This window comes from Schistocerca cancellata, chromosome 10 (genome assembly GCF_023864275.1).
Source record: "Schistocerca cancellata isolate TAMUIC-IGC-003103 chromosome 10, iqSchCanc2.1, whole genome shotgun sequence".
Classification (NCBI taxonomy): Eukaryota; Metazoa; Arthropoda; class Insecta; order Orthoptera; family Acrididae; genus Schistocerca; species Schistocerca cancellata.
This window is the reverse complement of record NC_064635.1, coordinates 61,988,241-62,012,241: the sequence shown is the minus strand read 5'-3', so window position 1 is coordinate 62,012,241 and position 24,001 is coordinate 61,988,241. Positions and strand designations below refer to the sequence as shown.

Genomic DNA, 24,001 nt, shown 5'->3' with positions numbered 1-24,001 from the left:
GTTGATTGGAATTTCTTGAGAAGATTCCGTCGCAACGAAAATGATGTGCATCCAAAATCTTGTATCATTTCTGTGACGCTCTCTCCCATATTTCGCGATAATACAAAACGCGCTGCCTTTCTTTGAACTTTTTCGATGTACTCCGTCAGTCCTATCTGGTTAGTATCACAACCCGTGCAACAGTATTCTAAAAGTGGACGGACAAGCGTAGTGTAGGCAGTCTTCTTATTAGGTCTGTTACATTTTCTAAGTGTCCTGCCAATAAAACGCATTCTTTGGTTAGCCTTCCCCACAACATTTTCTGTGTGTTCCTTCCAATTTAAATAGTTCGTAATTGTAATACCTAGGTATTTAGTTAAATTTACGGCTTTTAGATTAGACTGATTTATCGTGTAACCGAAGTTTAACGCGTTCCTTTTAGCACTCTTGTGGATGACCTCACACTTTTCGTTATTTAAGGTCAACTGCCACTTTTCGCACCATTCCGATATTCCTTCTAAATCGTTTTGCAGTTTGTTTTGATCTTCTGATGACTTTATTAGTCGATAAACGACAGCGTCATCTGCAAACAACCGAAGACGGCTGCTCAGATTGTCTCCCAAATCGTTGAAATAGATAAGGAATAGCAAAGGGCCTATAACGCTACCTTGGGGAACGCCAGAAATCACTTCTGTTTTGCTCGATGACTTTCCGTCAATTACTACGGACTGTGACCTCTCTGTTAAAAGGCGAGGAACCCAGCGGGTCCACACCTTTGAGTACCGCAACTGGTGGACGAGTGCGTCAGCGCTACCAGCGGAGGGGTCCAGTTGAGCAGCCAGGCGTCTGACTGTGATCCGTCGACCGAGTGAGAGTGTCCGCACGTCCCAACACCGCAGGAGTCGCAGCTGTGAGCGGCCAGCCGGGACGCGGGAGGTCGGACAGGTTTCCGCACCCTTGTCGTGATGACGACAGGCACCTCGCCCAACGACTCGCCGTGCTTTCGTTAACTGCCTCGTCACCGTAGCTCTTCTGCAAGCGCATATCAACATCTGCGATGCTCTGATTTTCCGCCAAAAGAAACTCAACGACAGCTCCCTACTTGCAACGAACCTGTGTTACAGACACCATTTAGGTATAGCGGCGCCACCTACCGTAATTTCATGAAACGATAGGGGTTGAAGTGGGCGTATTCGATGGAGTCCCACAACAAATTCCGCATTTTTTCAACTGAAATTGGCCGAGGAAAAAGATGTGTTGCAGTACTTATCAAACGCCACTCGTATTCGTTTCTATTGTCCGCATCAAGATTATACTATGTTGATGTTGTGCAGTCTGAAGACTGATTAGCGGCAGCTCTCCACGATACGCTGTCCTGTGCAAATCCTCCACCTCTGCATACCTGTTTCAACCTCAATTCATTTTGACTTGCTTACACTATCGAGTATCGATCCACCCTCTACCTGCCAAACTTCTCTCCATTACCAAATAAACCATTTCGACGCAGCACTCTCTCGTGGGTACACGAACTCGAGCTGGCGCTGTTTTGGAATACTGAAGACTACGGTGTCACTAAACGGCCGCCGCAGAGGCGCCTTCACACACACACACACACACACACACACAGACACACACATACTAGCTGTTGTCGGTTAGCAAGAGAGCCAACCCGGTATACTAGAGGAAACCGAAAGGCACGCGTTTTAGCTCACGCAGGCTGGCGTGAGGTCTGGAACAGGTCAAGGAAATTAGACTTTAGCAAAAAACGTACGTTGCCGCTGGAATACTTAACTTTAATCCATAAATGGTGAACATCGCTCTCGAGGGTACATTATTCATAATCTCAACAGTAACTGGCAATGGCGCCTTGCTAGGTCGTAGCAAATAACGTAGCTGAAGGCTATGCTAACTATCGTCTCCGCAAATGAGAGCGTATTTTGTTAGTGAACCTTCGCTAGCAAAGTCGGTTGTCCAACTGGGGCGAGTGCTAGGAAGTGTCTCTCTCTAGACCTGCCGTGTGGCGGCGCTCGGTCTGCAATCACTGATAGTGGCGACGCGCGGGTCCGACGTATACTAACGGACCGCGGCCGATTTAAAGGCTACCACCTAGCAAGTGTGGTGTCTGGCGGTGACACCACACTAGCAGCAATCGTGTCGCTGGCGAGCCGCGCAGAACAGCGCTGTTTTTCAGTTCGCGTCGTTACGACGAGGAATATACGTATTTTCGGCCCACAGTTGGCAATGGTTGATATGTTGGACATCCTAGTGAGGGATTCCTGTGCCAAATTCGGTCCAATTGGAGCGCTAGATCATCAAAATCCCGAGCTGGTTGGGGAGACCCTGCCCATAACGTTCCAAACGTTCTCAAACGAGGAGAGAATCAGCTACCTTGCTGGCCAACGTAAGGTTTCGCAAGCAGGAAGACAAGCAGTGGAAACTCTCGCCATGTGGGGGCGGGCATTATCTTGCTGAAATGTAAGTCCAGGATGGCTTGCGTGAAGGGCAACCAACTGGGCACAGATAATCGTCGACGTACCGCTGTGCCGTAAGGGCGCTGAGGACGAAACCCAAAGAGGTCCTGCTGTGAAGAGAAGTGTGCACCCCCCAGACAGTCATTCCTGGTCGTCAAGGCATGCAGCGGGCGGCAGTCATGTTGGTATCCAGCCGCTTTCCGCGTCGTCTCCAGAAACGCCTTCGATCTGGAACCTCATTGGCTGGACTACATGTGTCTTCAGTGACGAGCCTTGCCTCGAACTCAGCCCCAATGACCAGCAAAGACGTATCTGGAGACACCCCAGGTGGCGTCTGGACGCCAGCCTGAGTGTCGGCCGCCGTATGGCCAGGCGATCAGAGTGATGGCCCGGGGTGGCACTTCTTCTCACGGCAGGACCCCTTCTGTCGTCATCTGCGGCACCGTTACACCACAGCGGTACGCCGACGATGTTCTATACCCCATTTTGTTGTCCTTCGTGGCGAGCCATCCCGGGCTTACATATCAGCAAGATATGCCCCCCAGCAGATGACAACATTTTAAAAAGATTGCATTTTAAAAGCTTGTGTTCGTACTTCCCAAACCCTACCTCCGCCATGAATGCCTCTGGATCTCTTTTCAATTACCGTATGTGTACTAAAACGTTATTGGTTTGCTCACTTTGTGAAGCTCTTTTTCTTGAATGAATTGTCGATTTTTTTAGAAACTGTAATCACTTGTTTGCCTGAACATGTACGTCGCATCTGCTGATTTCCGGCCCATTCGGATAACTATTTCATGGTGCGTCGTTTTCGTTTTGTTTTGGAATGTGTTAAAAATTGCTCAAACGGCTCTGAACACTATGGTACTTAACATCTGAGGTCATCAGTCCCCAAGAACTTAAAACTACTTAAACCTAACTAACCTAAGGACATCACACACATCCATCCCCGAGGCAGGATTCGATCCTGCGACCGTAGCGGTCGCGCGGCTCCAGAACGAAGCGCCTAGAACCGCTCGGTCACACCGGCCGGTGGAATGTGTTATAATGTGTTTTTAAGGAATAAAGTGGTGAGGGTTAACTAGTCGCTATTCGTGTATTTCTGTACCTCAAAGACCCACCGCCTATGTAATCCTGACAGACAGATGGGAGGTCCTCAGCTGAGGACACAGAACTCGTAACCTCGTGATGTGTCCTTCAACCTATCTTTCGGTTTAGGCAAGTTCTACACTAAGCATCTGTTCTCCCTAATTCGATTCAGTACCTCCTCGTCGATTTTCAGATCTATCCACCTACTCGTCAGCATTCTTCTGTTATATTACATTTTAGAAGCTTCTATTCCCCCTTAAGTTTATTGTTTACTAGCTGACCCGGCGAACTCTGTTCCACCTTAAAGCCAGTAAACAATCAGATTGTGGATGTTAACTTCAATTTTTTATTACGAAATACAAATAAAAAATTAAGTATTTTAATGATGTCGGATTAAATCCTAGTTCTTCGATACTGTCTGCCCCAAATGCGGTCATTTGGAAACAACTGTTGTATGTTTTGGTGTTTGCAAGAAAATGACGCGGTTCGGGTGTTCCGCCACAAAGCAATGAATGCAATGGCTCAGGTGGCGGAGTCAATAATGGCAGTTTCACTTTCCCACTGAGGCAGCACAATCCGTGCGTTTCTCCGGAAAACTTCAATGCGCCACAGTACTCACAAACAACGTCCCTCGGCCCAATGCAAACGCAAGAATGCAAGCGGTAATCAGTGCTGCAATCGTATCTAAACGCTGCTCGATTCAAATCATCACGTGATAAATCTCTTCTTGTGCGTCGAAAATTATCTACGTGTTGATCTCTGTTGTTCGCTCGACGATTTCGCATTGACAACCGAGCCGCTTCACGGGCTGCCTCACTTTGCTCTTATGATTGAGAAGCACGAAGCCGAGCCATACTAACGCGGCGCTCTTCACGGGTAATTTGTTGTTCTTCTTCAGTCGTTTCATTTGCAATGTTTTGTATCCTTCTTGCATTACGGCTTTGTCGAGAAATATTCGATCGTCTTGGTCGCAGCATTGTTAATGATGATTCAAAGAAAATACAAATTATTTCTTTAAATTTTTAATTAATGACATATACTGATAATTCACCATAGACGTTTAGCTGTCATTTGCGTTTTGTTATTCCATATTAGATGCGTTTTTGTTATACCACGTTTTATAGTGACGTTTAGCTGACATTTGCGTTTTGTTATTCCATGCCAGATGCGATTTTGTTATACCACGTTTTATAGCGACGGACGGCATAAAAAGTATCCTATGTCCGTCTCCTGGTTCTAAGCTACCTCTCCATCAATTTTCAGCCAAATCGGTCCAGCTGTTGTTGAGTTATAAATAGTGTAACTAAAACGACTTTCTTTTATGTATATAGATTGTTCATATTTCAGTTCCATCTAACGCTACACTTCAGACAAATACTTTCAGAATAAAATTCCTACACACAAATTCATATTCACTGTCAAAATACTTCACTTATTCAGTAACTTTCTCTTGCTGTTGGCACTGTTGATTTTATGTGCTCTCTATTTTGGCTACCGCACTGCACTGGTGTGCAAGACTTAAGGGCGAAATTAACCTTCGCATGATGCGTCACTGTCAAGTAGCATAGCTCGATCAAACCTGGACCATCCATGTGAAGAACTGCTTCAGTATAGTATAGAAGGTAACTGAAGGAAATACACATTGGGACGAACAGAAACGACATTTTTATTCAAAGATAATAACTGCACCAAAGTCACCACAGTTAAAGACGGTCCTCTCGACATTACGAAAGGCTTTACTTGGCCAGGGGTAGACCACAAAAATGAAGCAACTACTTGGGTAGCGGAGTACATGGAAGTTTTTAGGCTATGCAGCAGAATGTTCACAGCACATTGTTTCGCTTGTGAGTTGCAACCACCTTCCAATAACAAGAAGTGACTCATGATTTATTTACTGTGTACATTTGAGTCTAAAACCTTAAATTTCTTGTACATCTGTGTTTGTAGTAGCCACAGTTTCAAGTTTTATTAACTGTGTAGCGTATATTTCCACTGTTTATTTTACAACAGGCTTCTGTTTTCGTGTCAGAAGTGAGTTTCAGGTGTAGAACTCGTAAGCTGAACAGTGGCTCCCGTCTAGACAGCAGCACTTCCTTTGTAAGTCCTGTGTTTTAAATTGAAAGTTTATTGTATGGGCCTATGGCTTGAGTATAGGTAGGGACTGTGATTTCTGTGTTCAGATGCGAGCAGAGTTGAGGACCCTTGACTCACAGCTCCAGGTGGTGCTGGCTTCGGTCGCCCAGGTTGACACCGTTCCCAACAGGCATCACTGTGGGGGGCTGGACGTGGAAATGCAGGCTACGCCCAGCACGACCCACATGTCACTCAGTTCTATTGTGACCACCGCCGAATACTGCACACATTAATGATGACCACTCACCCTTGTTTGAGTGGAGGGGGGGGAGTGATATTTCAAGATGAGGCAAGCAGTGAATGACTTTTTGGGTATCGAACTGAAGGACTTCTTCAGTTCGTTTGAAAAACGGGTTTCTGGGGCTGCCTTTGGCTGACAAAGATCCTGGGCCAGCTGCGGTCGCTCGACCTGTTCCAGAGGAAGCGTCTCGGCCCACAGGATACCAGCATTCACTGAGGGTAGCTTTACTGGTGTTTCTAGTGTCAAGTGCATAATAGGGCCCTCAGGTAAATGGCTGCTGAGGAGACGAAGGAATCCGGCATGCACTCTGTGTGCGCATACCGGGATGAGTCAGAACGAGTGCTTTGGGATGCCATGAAGAGCACGGGGAGCAGCCAGCTGCAGGTTGTCGCTCATGTCGGTACTAACGATGTGTGTCGCTTTGCATCATAACAGATTCCTTCTGATTTCGGCCACCTAGCTGAAGAGTGCCGGTCTTGGCTGAGAGACGAAGGCAGAGCTCAACATCTGTAGCGTCGTCAACACGACTGACTGCGGGCCTCTGGCACACAGTCCAGTGGAGGCTCTGGAGAGGCTCAGTCGGTTCAGTGACCGCGAAGGCTGCTGACCCCTCAACTGCGCCGTAGGGCGGTTGTGTTTTGGTTCAAAATGGTTCAAATGTCTCTGAGCACTATGGGACTCAACATCTGAGGTCAACAGTCCCATAGACCTTAGAACTACTTAAACCTAACTAACCTAACGACAGCACGCACATCCATGCCCGAGGCAGGATTCGAACCTGCGACCGTAGCGGTCGCGCGGTTCCAGACTGAAGAGCCGAGAACCGCTCGGTCTCGCCGGCCGGCGATGGTGTCTTGGGTTCCGCTTGATAGCAGATGACGGCCACTCGAGTAGCGAGGGCTATATGGAGAGTACTGGGTGGTTTTTTAGGTTAAAGGGTCTCGGAAAACTACAGGAAGGGCGTCAGTCTAGAAGGGTGCAGGGCAAACAAAGGAGACCTAAAAACAATCGATACTATCAATTAGACATAAAGTGCGAAACGAGTCGTGATCGTATTGTGGCATTTTATTTTACAGATCCGCCATGATCAAACAAACTTTTACACTTCACTATTACCGGTTTCGGCTACTGCCATCTTCAGACCTGTTACAAACAAAAACGGGGTGTAACCACCTAAGGTCAGTTTGATGGAGCTAAATCTATAAAAGACCTGGTGCTACATAAGAAAATAAAACAGTCTTTACAACGGTGCATACCAGCCACGTATATCACAAAATTATGCTGACACAGGTATCAACGTCAAATTATACATGTACGTACATAGCAAGTGCTGGTGATGATCTGGATTCGTCTGGTATTTATACAATAACCGAGGCCAGCAGAGAGTACTCTGGCTAGGGCACATGAGTAACAAGTATCTCAAATTTAATAGTTAAAATGCAGTATGCGTCGTCATTAATTAAAATTATTTCATATGGCAAATACAGCATCTGACAATAAAACATGGACCGATATACAACATGTGGAATTAGGTCCAACTTAAAAATCCACATAAAAGATGCAAATAGTAATAATGGAAAGTTACTAGGCTGGCAAAGTGAAACACACAATTGTGTAAAAGCCAATATAAAATGTTTAAACATAAAATCACATCCGTAAATGGAAATCTTCCAGCACGAAAAAAACAATTAAACCATAACCATGAGCGTAAAGACGGTGACTGACTATTAATTAAAATCTCGATAATCGATAACACATCCGGAGTGGGATCTCAGTGCCTCGTGGCTTCTTCGTGTGAGGTTCTTGTTTTCTGGTGGCGGACGAAGGGCCAGCCTCCTCGCCGCTGCTGGCCGGCGCACACGACCGCGTGCCGAACTGCTGAAACCAGCAGGGTTCTGAAAAAAAAAATAAGTATTTTGGTTAAACTCATTCTGTTCATTCAGCAGTAATTCCGATTGCCGTTTTCTGCGAACATAAATCTCCATTTCCTCGAGTAGTTTCAGTGATTGCCCCTTTGGCGCCCTACGAAACACTTTCGTATTATTCTCTATTTTTCTTGCTCAATGTTTTCTCTACCACAAATGTATACCGAAAGTGCTCTTGTTTTGGTTACACGTATGCTCTCTAAAACGTGTGTTGAAACTTCTTCCTGTCTGGCCGATATAAAACTTGTCACAGTCTTGTTAGTTTATTTTATAGACACTAGATTCTAGTCCGCAGCTCGTGGTCGTGCGGTAGCGTGCTCGCTTCCCGCGCCAGGGTTCCCGGGTTCGATTCCCGGCGGGGTCAGGGATTTTCTCTGCCTCGTACTGACTGGGTGTTGTGTGATTGCCTTAGGTTGGTTAGGTTTAAGTAGTTCTAAGTTCTACTTAGAACTTTTGAACAAAATCCTGACGTCTGTGAAAAAAGTGTCTGTTATAGACCTTATGTACACGACATTAGACTACTGTACAAAGATGTCGTACGTATATATATATATATATACACTCCTGGAAATTGAAATAAGAACACCGTGAATTCATTGTCCCAGGAAGGGGAAACTTTATTGACACATTCCTGGGGTCAGATACATCACATGATCACACTGACAGAACCACAGGCACATAGACACAGGCAACAGAGCATGCACAATGTCGGCACTAGTACAGTGTATATCCACCTTTCGCAGCAATGCAGGCTGCTATTCTCCCATGGAGACGATCGTAGAGATGCTGGATGTAGTCCTGTGGAACGGCTTGCCATGCCATTTCCACCTGGCGCCTCAGTTGGACCAGCGTTCGTGCTGGACGTGCAGACCGCGTGAGACGACGCTTCATCCAGTCCCAAACATGCTCAATGGGGGACAGATCCGGAGATCTTGCTGGCCAGGGTAGTTGACTTACACCTTCTAGAGCACGTTGGGTGGCACGGGATACATGCGGACGTGCATTGTCCTGTTGGAACAGCAAGTTCCCTTGCCGGTCTAGGAATGGTAGAACGATGGGTTCGATGACGGTTTGGATGTACCGTGCACTATTCAGTGTCCCCTCGACGATCACCAGTGGTGTACGGCCAGTGTAGGAGATCGCTCCCCACACCATGATGCCGGGTGTTGGCCCTGTGTGCCTCGGTCGTATGCAGTCCTGATTGTGGCGCTCACCTGCACGGCGCCAAACACGCATACGACCATCATTGGCACCAAGGCAGAAGCGACTCTCATCGCTTAAGACGACACGTCTCCATTCGTCCCTCCATTCACGCCTGTCGCGACACCACTGGAGGCGGGCTGCACGATGTTGGGGCGTGAGCGGAAGACGGCCTAACGGTGAACGGGACCGTAGCCCAGCTTCATGGAGACGGTTGCGAATGGTCCTCGCCGATACCCCAGGAGCAACAGTGTCCCTAATTTGCTGGGAAGTGGCGGTGCGGTCCCCTACGGCACTGCGTAGGATCCTACGGTCTTGGCGTGCATCCGTTCGTCGCTGCGGCCCGGCCCCAGGTCGACGGGCACGTGCACCTTCCGCCGACCACTGGCGACAACATCGATGTACTGTGGAGACCTCACGCCCCACGTGTTGAGCAATTCGGCGGTACGTCCACCCAGCCTCCCGCATGCCCACTATACGCCCTCGCTCAAAGTCCGTCAACTGCACATACGGTTCACGTCCACGCTGTCGCGGCATGCTACCAGTGTTAAAGACTGCGATGGAGCTCCGTACGCCACGGCAAACTGGCTGACACTGACGGCGGCGGTGCACAAATGCTACGCAGCTAGCGCCATTCGACGGCCAACACCGCGGTTCCTGGTGTGTCCGCTGTTCCGTGCGTCTGATCATTGCTTGTACAGCCCTCTCGCAGTGTCCGGAGCAAGTATGGTGGGTCTGACACACCGGTGTCAATGTGTTCTTTTTTCCATTTCCAGGAGTGTATATATATATATATATATACTATGGTGACCAAACGTATCCAGACATCCGGACACCTGGCTGAAATTGACTTACAAGTTCGTGGCGCCCTCCATCATCGGTACTGCTGGAATCCAAAATGGTGTTGGCCCACCATTGACGACACCCTCCACTCTCGCAGGCATACGTTCAATCAGGTGCTGAAAGGTTTCTTGGGGAATGGCAGCCCATTCTTCACAGAGTGCTGCACTGAGGAGACGTATCGATGTCGGTCGGTGAGGTCTGGCACGAAGTCGGCGTTCCAAAACATTGCAAAGCTGTTCTATAGGATTCAGGTCTGGACTCTATGCAGGCCGGTCCATTCATTACTGGGATGTTATTGTCGTGTAACCACTCCGCCACAGGCCGTGCATTATGAACGGATCCTCGATTGAGTTGAAAGATGCAATCGCCATTCACGAATTGCTCTTCAACAGTGGGTAGGAAGAAGGTGCTGAAAACATCAATGTAGGCCTGTGCCGAGATAGTGCCAAGCAAAACAACAAGGGGTTCAAATTCCCTCCATGAAAAACACGACCACACCATAACACCACAGCATCCGAATTTTACTGTTGGCACTACACACGCTGACAGATGACATTCACCAGGCGTTCGCCATACCCACACCCTGCTATCGGATCATCACATTGTTTACCGTGATTCGTCACTCCACACAGCGTTTTTACACTGTTTAATAGTCGAATGTTTGCGCTCCTTACACCAAACGAGGCATAGTTTCACATTCAGCGGCGTGATGTGTGGCTTTTGAGCAGCCGCTCGATCATGAAATCCAAGTTTTCTTACCTCCCGCCTAACTGTCGTAGTATTTCCAGTGGATCCTGATGCAATTTGGAATTCCTGCCTGATGGTCTGGATAGATACCTGCCTATTACACATTACGATCCTGTTCAACTGTCGGCGGTCTCTGTCAGTCAAGAGACGAGATGGGCCTGTACGCTTTTGTGCTGTATGTGTCCCTTCACCTTTCCACTTCACTATCACATCGGAAACAGTGGACCTATGGATGTTTAGCAGTGTGGAAATATCGCGTACAGACGTATGACACAAGTGACACCCAATCACCTGACCACGTTCGAAGTCTGTTAGTTCCGCGGAGCGCCCCATTCTGCTCTCTGACCACGTCTAATGACTACTGAAGTCGCTGATATAGTGTACCTGGGAGTAGGTGGCAGCACAATGCACCTAATATGAAAAACGTAGGTTTTTGGACGTGTGCTGATACTTTTGATCACATAGTGTGTACATATACATATATATATTTTCCGATGAATACTTTGGGAAAAGAGCCGTTGCGTTAAATTCCCACAAGTTTACTGGCGCAGGCGTGGGTTGGCCTCTGTATTCACCCAATCCGACTTCTTGTGACTACTTTTGTGGTGGATATTGAATGACTCTGTCCACCAGAACCGTCCTACCACGCAGGTCGAAAAAAATGGTTCAAACGGCTCTGAGCACTATGGGACTTAACATCTGAGGTCATCAGTCGCCTAGAACTTGGAAGTAATTAAACCTAACTGACCTAAGGACATCACACACATCCATGCCCGAGGCAGGATTCGAACCTGCGACCGTAGCGGTCACACGGTTCCAGACGGAAGCGCCTAGAACCGCTCGGCCACTCCGGCCGGCCACGCAGGTCGAACTTGAGGCACGGATCATCTGTGTGGCAGCGGAATCCGTTTCCTCTGCTGTGAGCTGTGAACATTTTGATGAGATTTTGATGTGATTGCAAAGGACGATTTCATTCACGCATACTGATACGGGCTTTACAGCATACATCGCCATCTGTTAGCAGCTTTTGCGGCTACTACTCGTACTTCGAAACAATTTAAAAAGCTTCGAAAATAAATACAGTATGTATCAGAAAGAATCATCCTACTTGGTTGGTCTGTATTTCTGAAACAAATAAACATACACAAGAAACTCGTACTTTGAAACAATTTATAAAGCTTCGACAATAAATACAGGGAGTCTCAGAAAGAATCATCCGATTTGGCGCGTCTGTATTTCTGAAACTAATAAACATATGCAATGAATTTTGTTTTTTGATAAATGGGAAGCTCAAAAAGATTTTTTTTTCATACCTTTTCATAGGTGTTCAGTATGGCACCCCTTGAGATGCACGGAATATGTTAATGCGGTATTCAAACTGTTCCCACACTGCACCGACCTGTATTGTGTTACAGATTCCACAGCTGCTGTTATTTGATGTCTCAGTTCATTGTTGTTGGTAACGGAAGCACATAACTAGAGTCTTTTATAAACCCCTACAAAAAATAAACACATACAGTCAGGTCCGGTGACCTTGGAGGACAGTAATGTAAGGTTTCAATCATTTTCAACCACATGGTGTCGGCCCCTGGTAGCTGAATGATACCGGCACGGTAGCTCAGCGTGTTCGGTCAGAGAGCTGGGTGGCCTCTGTAATAAAAAAACTGAGCCGGAGGATCAACAAACGAACTTTAACGGATGTCATGTGACGTCCGCAACGACCCAATAGAACGATCAAGAACGAAAAAAATTAAGAAAAAGAAAAAGTGGTCAGCGTGACGGAATGTCATACCTAACGGCCCGTGTTCTATTCTCGGCTGGGTCGGAAATTTTCTCCGCTCAGGGACTGGGCGTTGCGTTGTCCTTTTAATCATCATTTCATCCCCATTGGCCCGCAAGTCGCCGAAGTGGCGTCAACTCGAAAGACTTGCACCAGGCGAACGGTCAACCCGACGGGAGGCCCTAGCCAAACGGCATTTCCATTTTATCGTTTGGTCCATTGCGACCGATCCATCGTTCGCTAATCCTTTGATTTCAAATTCCTGCACTTCCAGATGTCAGTGTGGCGGTGCCCCATCCTGTTGGTAAATGAAGTCGTACGAATCAGTCTCCGACTGTGGGAAAAAAAAGTTCTCAAGCATATCGAGATATGTGCTTCCTGTAACAGTGTTCTCGGCAAAGAAAAATGTATCGTACACCTTTTCCTGTGAATCTGCACAAACCACAGTAAATTTTGGAGAGTCCCTCTCAAATTGTACAACCTCATGTGGTTCTGTACCATATATTCTCACGTTATGACGGGTCACCTTTCCATTTAAATGGAATGTTGTCTCCTCACTAAACAGCAAGCGTCGAAGAAAACTGTCATTCTCCACCTTGCCAAGAATGAAATTACAGAACTCCACCTTCACGAAGAGCTTGCAGTAGCTGAATTTTGTACGGTTTCATGTGTAAACGTCAACGCAACACACGCCAGACGGATAACGGGGACATGTTGAGCTGTAGAACTGCACGGCGAACGGACCTGTGCTGTCTCCTTGTGGAACTGTGGTGGATGCGTTCGAAGTCTGTGTCAGACACTTGGGGACGATCCGGCGATTTGCCTTTGCACAAACAATATGTTTCTCGGAATTGTTCATGCCATCGTGTAATGCTCTGTGCTGCAGGAGGATCCACATCATTATTATTATTATGTAGTATTCTGCCTAGTGGCAGGTCCATGTCTTCGTACAGAGAATTTCTGATTCCACTGTTCTCTGTCTTCACCTTCTTCCTTCAGTCTGTTGTATCTCCTTCCAGCTTTCATGTCGTCCAGATGTTAAATTCTTCTTCTTCCTCGTCCTGCGTTCCCTCTGAGTTTCCCTTGGATGACATCTTGTATGAGTCCCTCGTGTCTAGAAACATCTCCAGTCCAGTTGGCCTTTCTCTGAAGAATTTTACACATAATACTTCTCTCCTACTCTTCGCAGTGCATCGTCATTTTTATGCGATCTGTCCACTTGATCATTTCCATTCTCCTCCAGCACCACGTTTCAAAGCTAAGTATTTTTTGTCCTTCTTTCTCATGGTCCATGTCTCTGCTCCATACAGTGCAATGCTCCAAATGTAGCACTTTATCGGCTTTTTTCCTCAATGCCAACCTCAACTTGTTGGTCAGCAGAGTCCTCTTCTTGTTGAAAGCAGCTTTTGCCATGGCGATTCTTGCTCGGATTTCGTTGGTGCAGTGGGCGTCCTTTGTGATAAAACTTCCCAGGTACTTGAACTGATTCACATTTTCCAGTTCCCGATTGTCAACAGTTATCTTCAAGTATTTCTCACATTTTGATATGTGCATCACTTTTGTTTTTTCGATGTCGATTTCCATGCCGTATTTTCTTCCCGTTTCCAAAAAATTGTTCATCATGTGTTGCAGGTGTCTCTGATTTTTGGCGAGCATTACCAGGTCGTCTGTATACTTGACGGTGTTGATGAGACGTCCTCCTACTTTGAAGTTTCCGCATCCTTTCAGCGCTTCTCTCGCCAGCATTTCTCCATACAGGTTAAAGGGACTTGGCGACAGACAACATCCTTGTCTCACTCCCCTTCCTATTTCCTCAGTGTCTGTATAGCTCAGGGGTACCTTTACCCTTTGTCCCAGGTACAAGTTCCTTGCAAGTCTCCGGTCTCTCCAGTTGATTCCTACTTCCTTAAGAATGTTGATCAATATATCCAGGGGCGGGCAGGAATCCTGCACATGTGCGGTGCACTTGCACGCGTGCAGTTAACAGGTGTTCCGTGTGCACACAGGGGCAAGCTGGCCACCCGCTTATCTCCCATCCCCACCATACCTTCTGTCCGCTCCTTCCTTTGTAATGCGTTTTGTTTCCTAGCTTGCTTTATTGAGTGAATGAATAAGATTAGTAGGAGTGCTTGAAAGAAATCATGGTTTGAAAGAGTACCTATTACCTACGATACGTTTTATTTAATTATCACAGGTGGAGTTTACAATACGTTTAATATCTGGAACAAAATTTCTACATACAGACAAACACAAACAGTTACGTAAATTTTCATCACTGATGTTTGCTCTTAACCGAGACTTATTAATTCAGCAAATGGTTTTCCAGCTCTCGCTATATTAAGCGCAGTCTTACAACTTGCACATACCGCTGGGCTATTATTGTTGTCGTCCTGAAAACTTGAAAACAGTGCTCCATAAAATGTTGAATCAGTTAGATGAGAGACATGACGAGAGAAAGTCGCAGATCTCTCGTGACAACAACAACTACGACAAATTCAAATGGCTCTGAGCACTATGGGACTTAACTGCTGTGGTCATCAGTCCCCTACAACTTAGAACTACTTAAACCTAACTAACCTAAGGACATCACACACATCCATGCCCGAGGCAGGATTCGAACCTGCGACCATAGGTCGCGCGGTTCCAGACTGTAGTGCCTAGAACCGCTCGGCCACTCCGGCCGGCCAACTACGACAGATTCATCTGGTATCGTCAGATCGCTCTTCTTAAGCTCAGTCAATTTCCCATCCGCTCAGAATCGGACAATAAATTGTACTCGTCCTTGTGAAATTTATTATACTGGCCTTCAATACTAAACTTCCGTTGACCAGCGATAATACTGCCACATATTAAACATTTCGAATTTGCACGTTTTTGCACAAAGAAAAAATGATTCTCCCATTACTTTTTAAAAGATATCAAATCTCCACTTCTCCGTTTCTTGAAGTACAACGTTCACTACATAGTGCTCGCTTCGCATCAACGTCCGCAGCTTAGCCTGGCACTACACTGCCGCAACCTGCCGGCTGTCGCCACAGCCCCGGTCGACGCCTGCACGCGAGCAGCACACGTGCAGCGCTGTGCGCTCATGAGCCGCGAGCAACGTTTGCCCGCCCCTGAATATATCCATATCATACCTAGTAGAAAGTCACGCTGAACAGTTATTACTGACCCGCACTGCGCAAAACCCAGAACACAAAACGCTTTCTGTTGTCCCGACACCAGAACTGAAGTGAGCACACACTGCCGCTACCTAGCGGGAACCGTGTGAAACTCGACAATTTGCTCTTTACAACAGTATGTCGTTCACGCACATATCTCAAATAACATAATAGGATTTTTTTTAATCGGACGATTATCTTTGATGCACCCTGTGTATCGTTTGTTGCCTGTTTTCATGTTATTTATTTGCACTGTGTTCGGTTCTGACATCGTCCTGACGCCGCGGCGTGCCTGCAGCGATGCTGACTCTGTGGGTGGGCCTCTCCGCCGCCATGCTGCTGACCTGCCAGGCTCAGCACGAATGCGGGCCCAACGTGGTGCCGCTGTCGACGGTTCCCGGGAAGCCCTGCAGACTCCGCGTCACCAGGGGTGAGTCAGCCACGCGCTCGGCTAACAGCTATCTGTCTCGCAGCGTCCGCCGTAAGCGGCGACGTAGCGAATTTTGTCACATCGAGCTGGGAACGTGTTTTATGTAGCGATGCTGTTAACCTCACTTTGGCAAGCCAAATATTGTGATGCCGGATTCTTTATGCTATGATGATGATGATGATAATAATTGGTTTGTGGGGCGTTCAACTGCGTGGTTATCAGCGCCCGTACAAATTCCCAATCTTTTCATTGCCCAGTCTCGCCACTTTCCCGAATGGTGATGAAATATTGAGAACAACACAAACCCCGAGAAAAATACTCGACTCGGCTGGGAATCGAACCTGGGACCTCACGATCCAGAGGCGGCAACGCTAGCTACTAGACCACGAGCTGCGGACCTACCACTTTAAGAATTTCATTTACATAAGCTACATTTACTTACTGGTAACACTGCGCCTACGGGTGGTGAACAGAAATTTGGAAAAAAACAAGAACACAACACAGTGCAATGTCTAATAAGGTGTAAGAAGACAGTTGGCATTCAAATTAGGTTTCAGTCGTCTCGGAATCAATAAACAAGTTTCGAGACTGTTAGGCCACGGTCGATGTACAAAAGTGTCCCCTAAGGTTTCCCCTCCGGCTGTGGAAGACATCTTCAGAGGTAAATACGGATAAATCTTCCGTTGCGCAGCGGCTTTACCAAAAGGGTGATGACGAAATAAAATTCACTAAGACGAGTGACACATCGAAAACATCGCATTTCATCCGCATATCCATAGAAAGCTAAGCAGGGATGGCTAGAGGACAAATGTAAGGATGTAGAGGCTTGTCTCACCAGGGGTAAGATAGATACTGCCTACAGGAATATTAAAGAGACCTTTGAAGAAAAGAGAACCAATTGTATGAATATCAAGAGTTCAGATGGAAACCCAGTTCTAAGCAAAGAAGGGAAAGCAAAAAGGTGGAAGGAGTATATAGAGGGTCTATGCAAGGGCGAACTACTTGACGACAATATTATGGAAATGGAAGAGGTAGATGAAGATGAAATGGGAGATATGATGCTGCGTAAAGAGTTTGACAGAGCACTGAAAGACCTGAGGCGAAACAAGGCCCCGGGAGTAGACAACATTCCATTAGAACTACTGACAGACTTGGGAGAGCCAGTCCTGACAAAACTCTACCATCTGGTGAGCAAGATATATGAGACAGGCGAAACACCCTCAGACTTCAAGAAGAATATAATAATTCCAATCCCAAAGAAAGCAGGTGTTGACAGATGTGAAAATTACCGAACTATCAGTTTAATAAGACACAGCTGCAAAATACTAACGCGAATTCTTTACAGACGAATGGAAAAACAATTGAAGCCGACCTCAGGGAAGATCAGTTTGGATTCCGTAGAAATACTGGAACATGTGAGGCAATACTGACCCTACGACTTATCTTAGAAACTAGATTAAGGAAAGGCAAACTTACGTTTCTAGCATTTGTAGACTTAGAGAAAGCTTTTGACAATGTTGACTGGAATACTCTCTTTCAAATTCTGGAGGTGGCAGGGGTAAAATACAAGGAGGGAATGGCTATTTACAATTTGTACAGAAACCAGATGGCAGTTATAAGAGTCGAGGGACACGAAAGGGAAGCAGTGGTTGGGAAGGGAGTGATACAGGTTTGTAGCCTCTCCCCGATGTTATTCAATCTGTATATTGAGCAAGCAGTAAAGGAAACAAAAGAAAAATTCGGAGTAGGTATTAAAATCCATGGAGAAGAAATAAAAACTTTGAGGTTTGCCAATGACATTGTAATTCCGTTAGAGACAGCAAAGGACTTGGAAGAGCAGTTAAATGGAATGGATAGTGTCTTGAAAGGAGGATATAAGATGAACATCAACAAAATCAAAACGAGGATAATGGAATGTATTCGAATTAAGTCGGGTGATGCTGAGGGAATTAGATTAGGAAATGAGACACTTAAAGTAGTAAAGGAGTTTTGCTATTTGGGCAGCAAAATAACTGATGATGGTCGAAGTAGAGAGGATATAAAATGTAGACTGGCAATGGCAAGGAAAGCATTTCTGAAGAAGAGAAATTTGTTAACATCGAGTATAGATTTAAGTGTCAGGAAGTCATTTCTGAAAGTATTTGTATGGAGTGTATGGAAGTGAAACATGAACGATAAATAGTTTGGACAAGAAGAGAATTGAAGCTTTCGAAATGTGGTGCTACAGAAGAATGCTGAAGATTAGATGGTTAGATCACATAACTAATGAGGAGGTATTGAAAAGGACTGGGGAGAAGAGAAATTTGTTGCACAACTTGACTAGAAGAAGGGATCGGTTGGTAAGACATGTTCTGAGGCATCAAGGGATCACCAATTTAGTATTGGAGGGCAGCGTGGAGGGTAAAAATCGTAGAGGGGGACCAAGAGATGAATACACTAAGCAGATTCAGAAGGATGTAGGTTGCAGTAGTTACTGGGAGATGAAGAAGCTTGCACAGGATAGAGTAGCATGTAAAGCTGCATCAAACCAGGACTAAAGACCACAACAACAACATGCATAGAAAGGCTACTCGAATCTATGAACACCGTAATAATTTTAACAGAAAATAGGAAGGTGTTAAATTAGACAAAATTTGAATGTCAACATTGCAACGTAAGAATGACGTCAGATTACTTTCAGTCGAGAATGTGGCAATACCAGCGATAACCTCTTAGCTAACGTCACGTGACAGACTGTCGTGCCCTCTGCACTGCGCATATAATCGGCGCTCTCTCGGGTTCTCGTTGCAGTTAGCCATTTCACCTCTGAAGATGTCTCCTGCAGTCGGAGAGGAAACATGAGGAGAAAGTTTTGTACGTCGACCCGGACCTAATAGCCCGGAATTCTTACGTCAGCACCAGCCGTGGAAGCTTACACTGTGTGATACACAAGATGAATGACCTAAAACTTGCACCGCAAATATTACTGAAGTGGAAAGTTCTATTGATTGGCAGGCAGGGGCTCGTAATTGTTATCCAATAAACAGATTGTAATGACACTCATAAAGTGCATTTTTGTTCAAACATACTCTTTTTTTAAATGGAACAGCGTCTATTGACATTAGCTAATTAAAAGTAGGGTAAATTAGAATCTCAGTCGTGTTTTGCTGCACGATTCTAGTGCAAGTCGTTTACGAGATACCCCGTATTTGGAAAAGTTCCCATACCGACACTTGTACGACGCTAAGTTAATTATTATCTGCAAAGTAGTTATAAAATTTTATTGTAATCAAACAGGAAACTTAAAAGAACATCATTTTTCGACATAGTCTTCTTGCGATTCAACGCACTTGGTTCATCGTTGTACAAGCTTCCTGTTGTCTTCAGAAAAGAAAGTTCTCGGTTGAGCTGCGAGCCAGGAATGCACCGCTTCTTTGACTGATTCGTCCGAGGCAAATCGACGGCCCCTTAATGCCTGTTTGAGTGGACCAAACAAGTGACAGTCAGAAGGGGCAAGATCGGGACTATATGGAAGATGATCCAGTGCTTCAGATTTGAGTTTATGGAGCGTTTCAGCAGTGTGGGCAGCAGTACGCTGACGGGAATTGCCGTGAAACAACACAACACCCTTTGACAGCAATCCTCGGCGTTCTCTTCGAATTGCAGACTTTGGCTTGGCAGTAAGCATCTCACTTTAACGTACACTGTTTATTTTTGTGCCCCTTTCCCGATAATGTTCCAGTACTGGACCTTGTGCGTCCCAAAACGCCGTAAGCATTAGTTTTCCTGCGGACGATTGGGTGCTGAACTTTTTCTTGCACGGCGAATTTGGATGTTTCCCTTCCATACTCTGCTGTTTGCTCTTCGGCTCGTAATGATGGATCCATGTATCGTCACCAGTAATGATCCTGTCTAAGAAGTTGTCCCCTTCTTTACCGTAGCGATCCAATTGTTTTTTTTTTTTTTTTTTTTTTTTTTTTTTTTGCAGATATCCAAGCACGTTTGTTTATGCAACTGTGTGAGTTGTTTTGGGACCCATCTTGCACAAACTTTATGAAACCCAAGTCTGTTGTGGATGATGTCGTAGGCAGAACCGTGACTAATTTGCAGACGATGTGCCACTTCGTCAATAGTTAATCGTCTGTCTAAGAGAATCATTTTACGTGAACGCTCAAGGGTTTCTTCATTCGTGTCGGTAAACGGTCTTCCGGCTCCTTCATCGTGCCTAACACTTGTGCGACCATTTTGGAATTTTTCAGTCTATTCGTAGACATTCCGCTGTGGCAAAACACTGTTCCCGTACTGTACCGAAAGTCTTCGATGAATTTCGGCCCCTGATACGCTTTCCGACCACAAAAAACGGATCACTGAACGTTGCTCTTCTTTGGTGCAAATAGACAGCGGAGCAGCCATGATTAACAGCACGACAGCGATAACAAAATTAACCCTGCAGCTTGAAAATTGCAAAGATATAACAGCAAAGAAACAAAGCATGCGTCATCAACGTAAAACGACAGTACTACCAATATAAACAATAATATAACTAAATCGCGGATAATAATTGACTTACCCTCGTACAATACTGTGATAACACGCACTAAAGAACAACACGAGTGCGTACGCTAGTTATGTGGATTCTGGCCAGCAACGAGACAACTGAGTATCACAGGTTGTGTTCAAAATGACCACCGGCAGCGGCAATACACGCTTGCAGTCTGTTACGGAACGGCTGCTGCACACGTGGTAGCATTGTGCGAGCAGGCTGCAGTAACACGTCGTTGCATATCATCGGGTCTAGTTGTAGAGACCGCCTTTCAGCTTTCGCCGCAGAAAAAGTCTGCAGGTGTCAAACCCATGGAACGGGCCAGCCACGGTAAAGGTCCGCTGCATCCAATCCAAAAATTTGTAAAAAATTCGTGAAGACACGCTGTAGTACTTTGCGCACTATTGGCAGGTCAGTCATCACGATGGTACCACAGGTTACTCCTAGTCTACAGAGTAACGGCCGGCCGCGGTGGTCTAGTGGTTCTAGGCGCGCAGTCCTGAACCGCGGGACTGCTACGGTCGCAGGTTCGAATCCTGCCTCGGGCATGGATGTGTGTGATGTCCTTAGGTTAGTTAGGTTTAAGTAGTTCTAAGTTCTAGGGGACTGATGACCACAGAAGTTAACTCCCATAGTGCTCAGAGCCATTTGTACAGAGTAACGTCTTCTAGCGTCTGTGGAAGACGGCTTGTTAGGAGGCCGCGATACTAGTGCGCGTTCAGTGTTCCATCCAAGAAAAACTGGCCTATGAGCTGACGGATCTCTATCCGCACCACACGTTTGCACTCCACGTACGATGACGTTCCACGTGAAGAAACGAACGGGGACTGTCAACAGACCTGTAGTGCATGTTCTGGTCGTTTATCTGGCCATGGTTGGTAAATGTAACTTCATCACTGAACGAGATACATGATACATCTGCAGTATCCTGTCTTAATGCCCATACCAATTCGATTCTACAGAGTACGCGAAAGAACTTGCCCCCCTTCTAACAGCCGTGTACCGCAAGTCTCTAGAGGAACGGAGGGTTCCAAATGATTGGAAAAGAGCACAAGTAGTTCCAGTTTTTAAGAAGGGTCGTCGAGCAGATGCGCAAAACTATAGGCCTATATCTCTGACATCGATCAGTTGTAGAATTTTAGAACATATTTTTTGCTCGCGTATCATGTCATACCTGGAAACCCAGAATCTACTATGTAGGAATCAACATGGATTCCGGAAACAGCGATCGTGTGAGACCCAACTCACTTTATTTGTTCATGAGACCCAGAAAATATTAGATACAGGCTCCCAGGTAGATGCCATTTTCCTTGACTTCCGTAAGGCGTTCGATACAGTTCCGCACTGTCGCCTGATAAACAAAGTAAGAGCATACGGAATATCAGACCAGCTGTGTGTCTGGATTGAAGAGTTTTTAGCAAACAGAACACAGCATGTTGTTATCAATGGAGAGACGTCTAGAGACGTTAAGGTAACCTCTGGCGTGCCACAGGAGAGTGTTATGGGACCATTGCTTTTCACAATATATATAAATGACCTAGTAGATAGTGTTGGAAGTTCCGTGCGGCTTTTCGCGGATGATGCTGTCGTATACAGAGAAGTTGCAGCATTACAAAGTTGTAGCGAAATACAGGAAGATCTGCAGCGGATAGGCACTTGGTTCAGGGAGTGGCAACTGACCCTTAACATAAACAAATGTAATGAATTGCGAATACATACAAAGAAGGATCTTTTATTGTATGCTTATATGATAGCGGAACAAACACTGGTAGTAGTTACTTCTGTAAAATATCTGGGAGTATGTGTACGGAGTGATTTGAAGTGGAGTGATCATATAAAATTAATTGTTGGTAAGGCGGGTGCCAGGATGAGATTCATTGGGAGAGTCCTTAGAAAATGTAGTCCATCAACAAAGGAGGTGGCTTACAAAACAATCGTTCGACCTATACTTGAGTAATACTCATCAGTGTGGGATCCGTACCAGGTCGGGTAGACAGAGGAGATAGAGAAGATCCAAAGAAGAACGGCGCGTTTCGTCACAGGGTTATTTGGTAAGCGTGAGAGCGTTACGGAGGCGTTTAGCAAACTCAAGTGGCAGACTCTGCAGGAGAGGCGCTCTGCATAGCGGCGTAGCTTGCTGTCCAGGTTTCGAGAGGATGCGTTTCTAAATGAGGTATCGAATATATTGCTTCCCCCTACTTATACCTCCCGAGGAGATCACGAATGTAAAATTAGAGAGATTCGAGCGCGCACGGAGGCTTTCCGGCAGTCGTTCTTCCCGCGAACCATACGCGACTGGAAGAGGAAAGGGAGGTATTGACAGTGGCACGTAAAGTGCCCTCCGCCAAACATCGTTGGGTGGCTTGCGGAGTATAAATGTAGATGTAGATGTACAGAAGTTAACACGATTCGCATAATCGTTTCCATACAGCTCTTGATGGAGAGGCACGTGCATTATCCCGCTGAAATGTAGGGTTTCGCAGGGATCGAATGAAGGGTAGAGCCACGGGTCGTAACACATCTGAAATGTAGCGTCCACTGTTCAAAGTGCCGTCAATGCGAACAAGAGGTGACCGAGACGTGTAACCAATGACACCCCATACCATCACGCCAGCTGATACGCCAGTACAGCGATGACGAATACAGGCTTCCTATGTGCGTTCACCGCGATGTCGCCAAACACGGATACCACCATCACGATGCTGTAAACAGAACCGGGATTCATCCGAAAAAAATGAGGTTTTGCCATTCGTGCACTCAGGTTCGTCGTTGAGTACACCATCGCAGGCGCTCCTGTCTGTGATGCAGCGTCAAGGGTAACCAAAGCCATGGTCTCCGAGCTGATAGTCCATGCTGCCGCAAACATCGTTGAACTATTCGTGCAGATGGTTGTTGTCTTGCAAACGTCCCCATCTGTTGACTCAGGGATCGAGACGTGGCTGCACGATCCGTTACAGCCATGCAGATAAGATGCCTGTCATCTCGACTGCTAGTGATACGAGGCCGTTGCGATCCAGCACGGCGTTCCGTATTACCCTCCTGAACCCATCGAATCCATATTCTGCTAACAGTCATCGGATTTCGACCAACGCGAGCAGCAATGTCGCGATACGATAAACCGCAATCGCGATCGGCTACAATCCGACCTTTATCAAAGTCGGAAACGTGGTGGTACGCATTTCTCCTCCTTACACGAGGCATCACAACAACGTTTCACCAGGCTACGCCGGTCAACTGCTGTTTGTGTATGAGAAATCAGTTGGAAAGTTTCCTCATGTCAGCACGTTGTAGGTGTCGCCACCGTCTCCACCGGCGCCAACCTTGTGTGAATGCTCTGGAAAGCTAATGATTTGCGTATCACACCATCTTCTTCCTGTCGGTTAAATTTCGCGTCTGTAGCACGTCATATTCGTGGTGTCGGAATTTTAATGGCCAGTAGTCTAGCAATAACATCATTTTATTTAGTGCATCATTATTTAC

At 46.2% G+C, this 24,001-nt stretch overlaps 1 protein-coding gene across 1 annotated transcript in view; it reads left to right on the top strand.

The window, feature by feature from the left end:
* Window positions 1-24,001, top strand: part of LOC126106593 (peroxidase-like) — a 118,275-nt gene that overhangs the window by 1,540 nt on the left and 92,734 nt on the right. Inside the window, exon 2 of the mRNA XM_049912937.1 lies at window positions 15,868-15,999. Within this exon, the coding sequence (XP_049768894.1) occupies window positions 15,870-15,999 (130 nt within the window). The 5' untranslated portion in view covers window positions 15,868-15,869. The remainder of the gene's footprint in view (window positions 1-15,867; window positions 16,000-24,001) is intronic.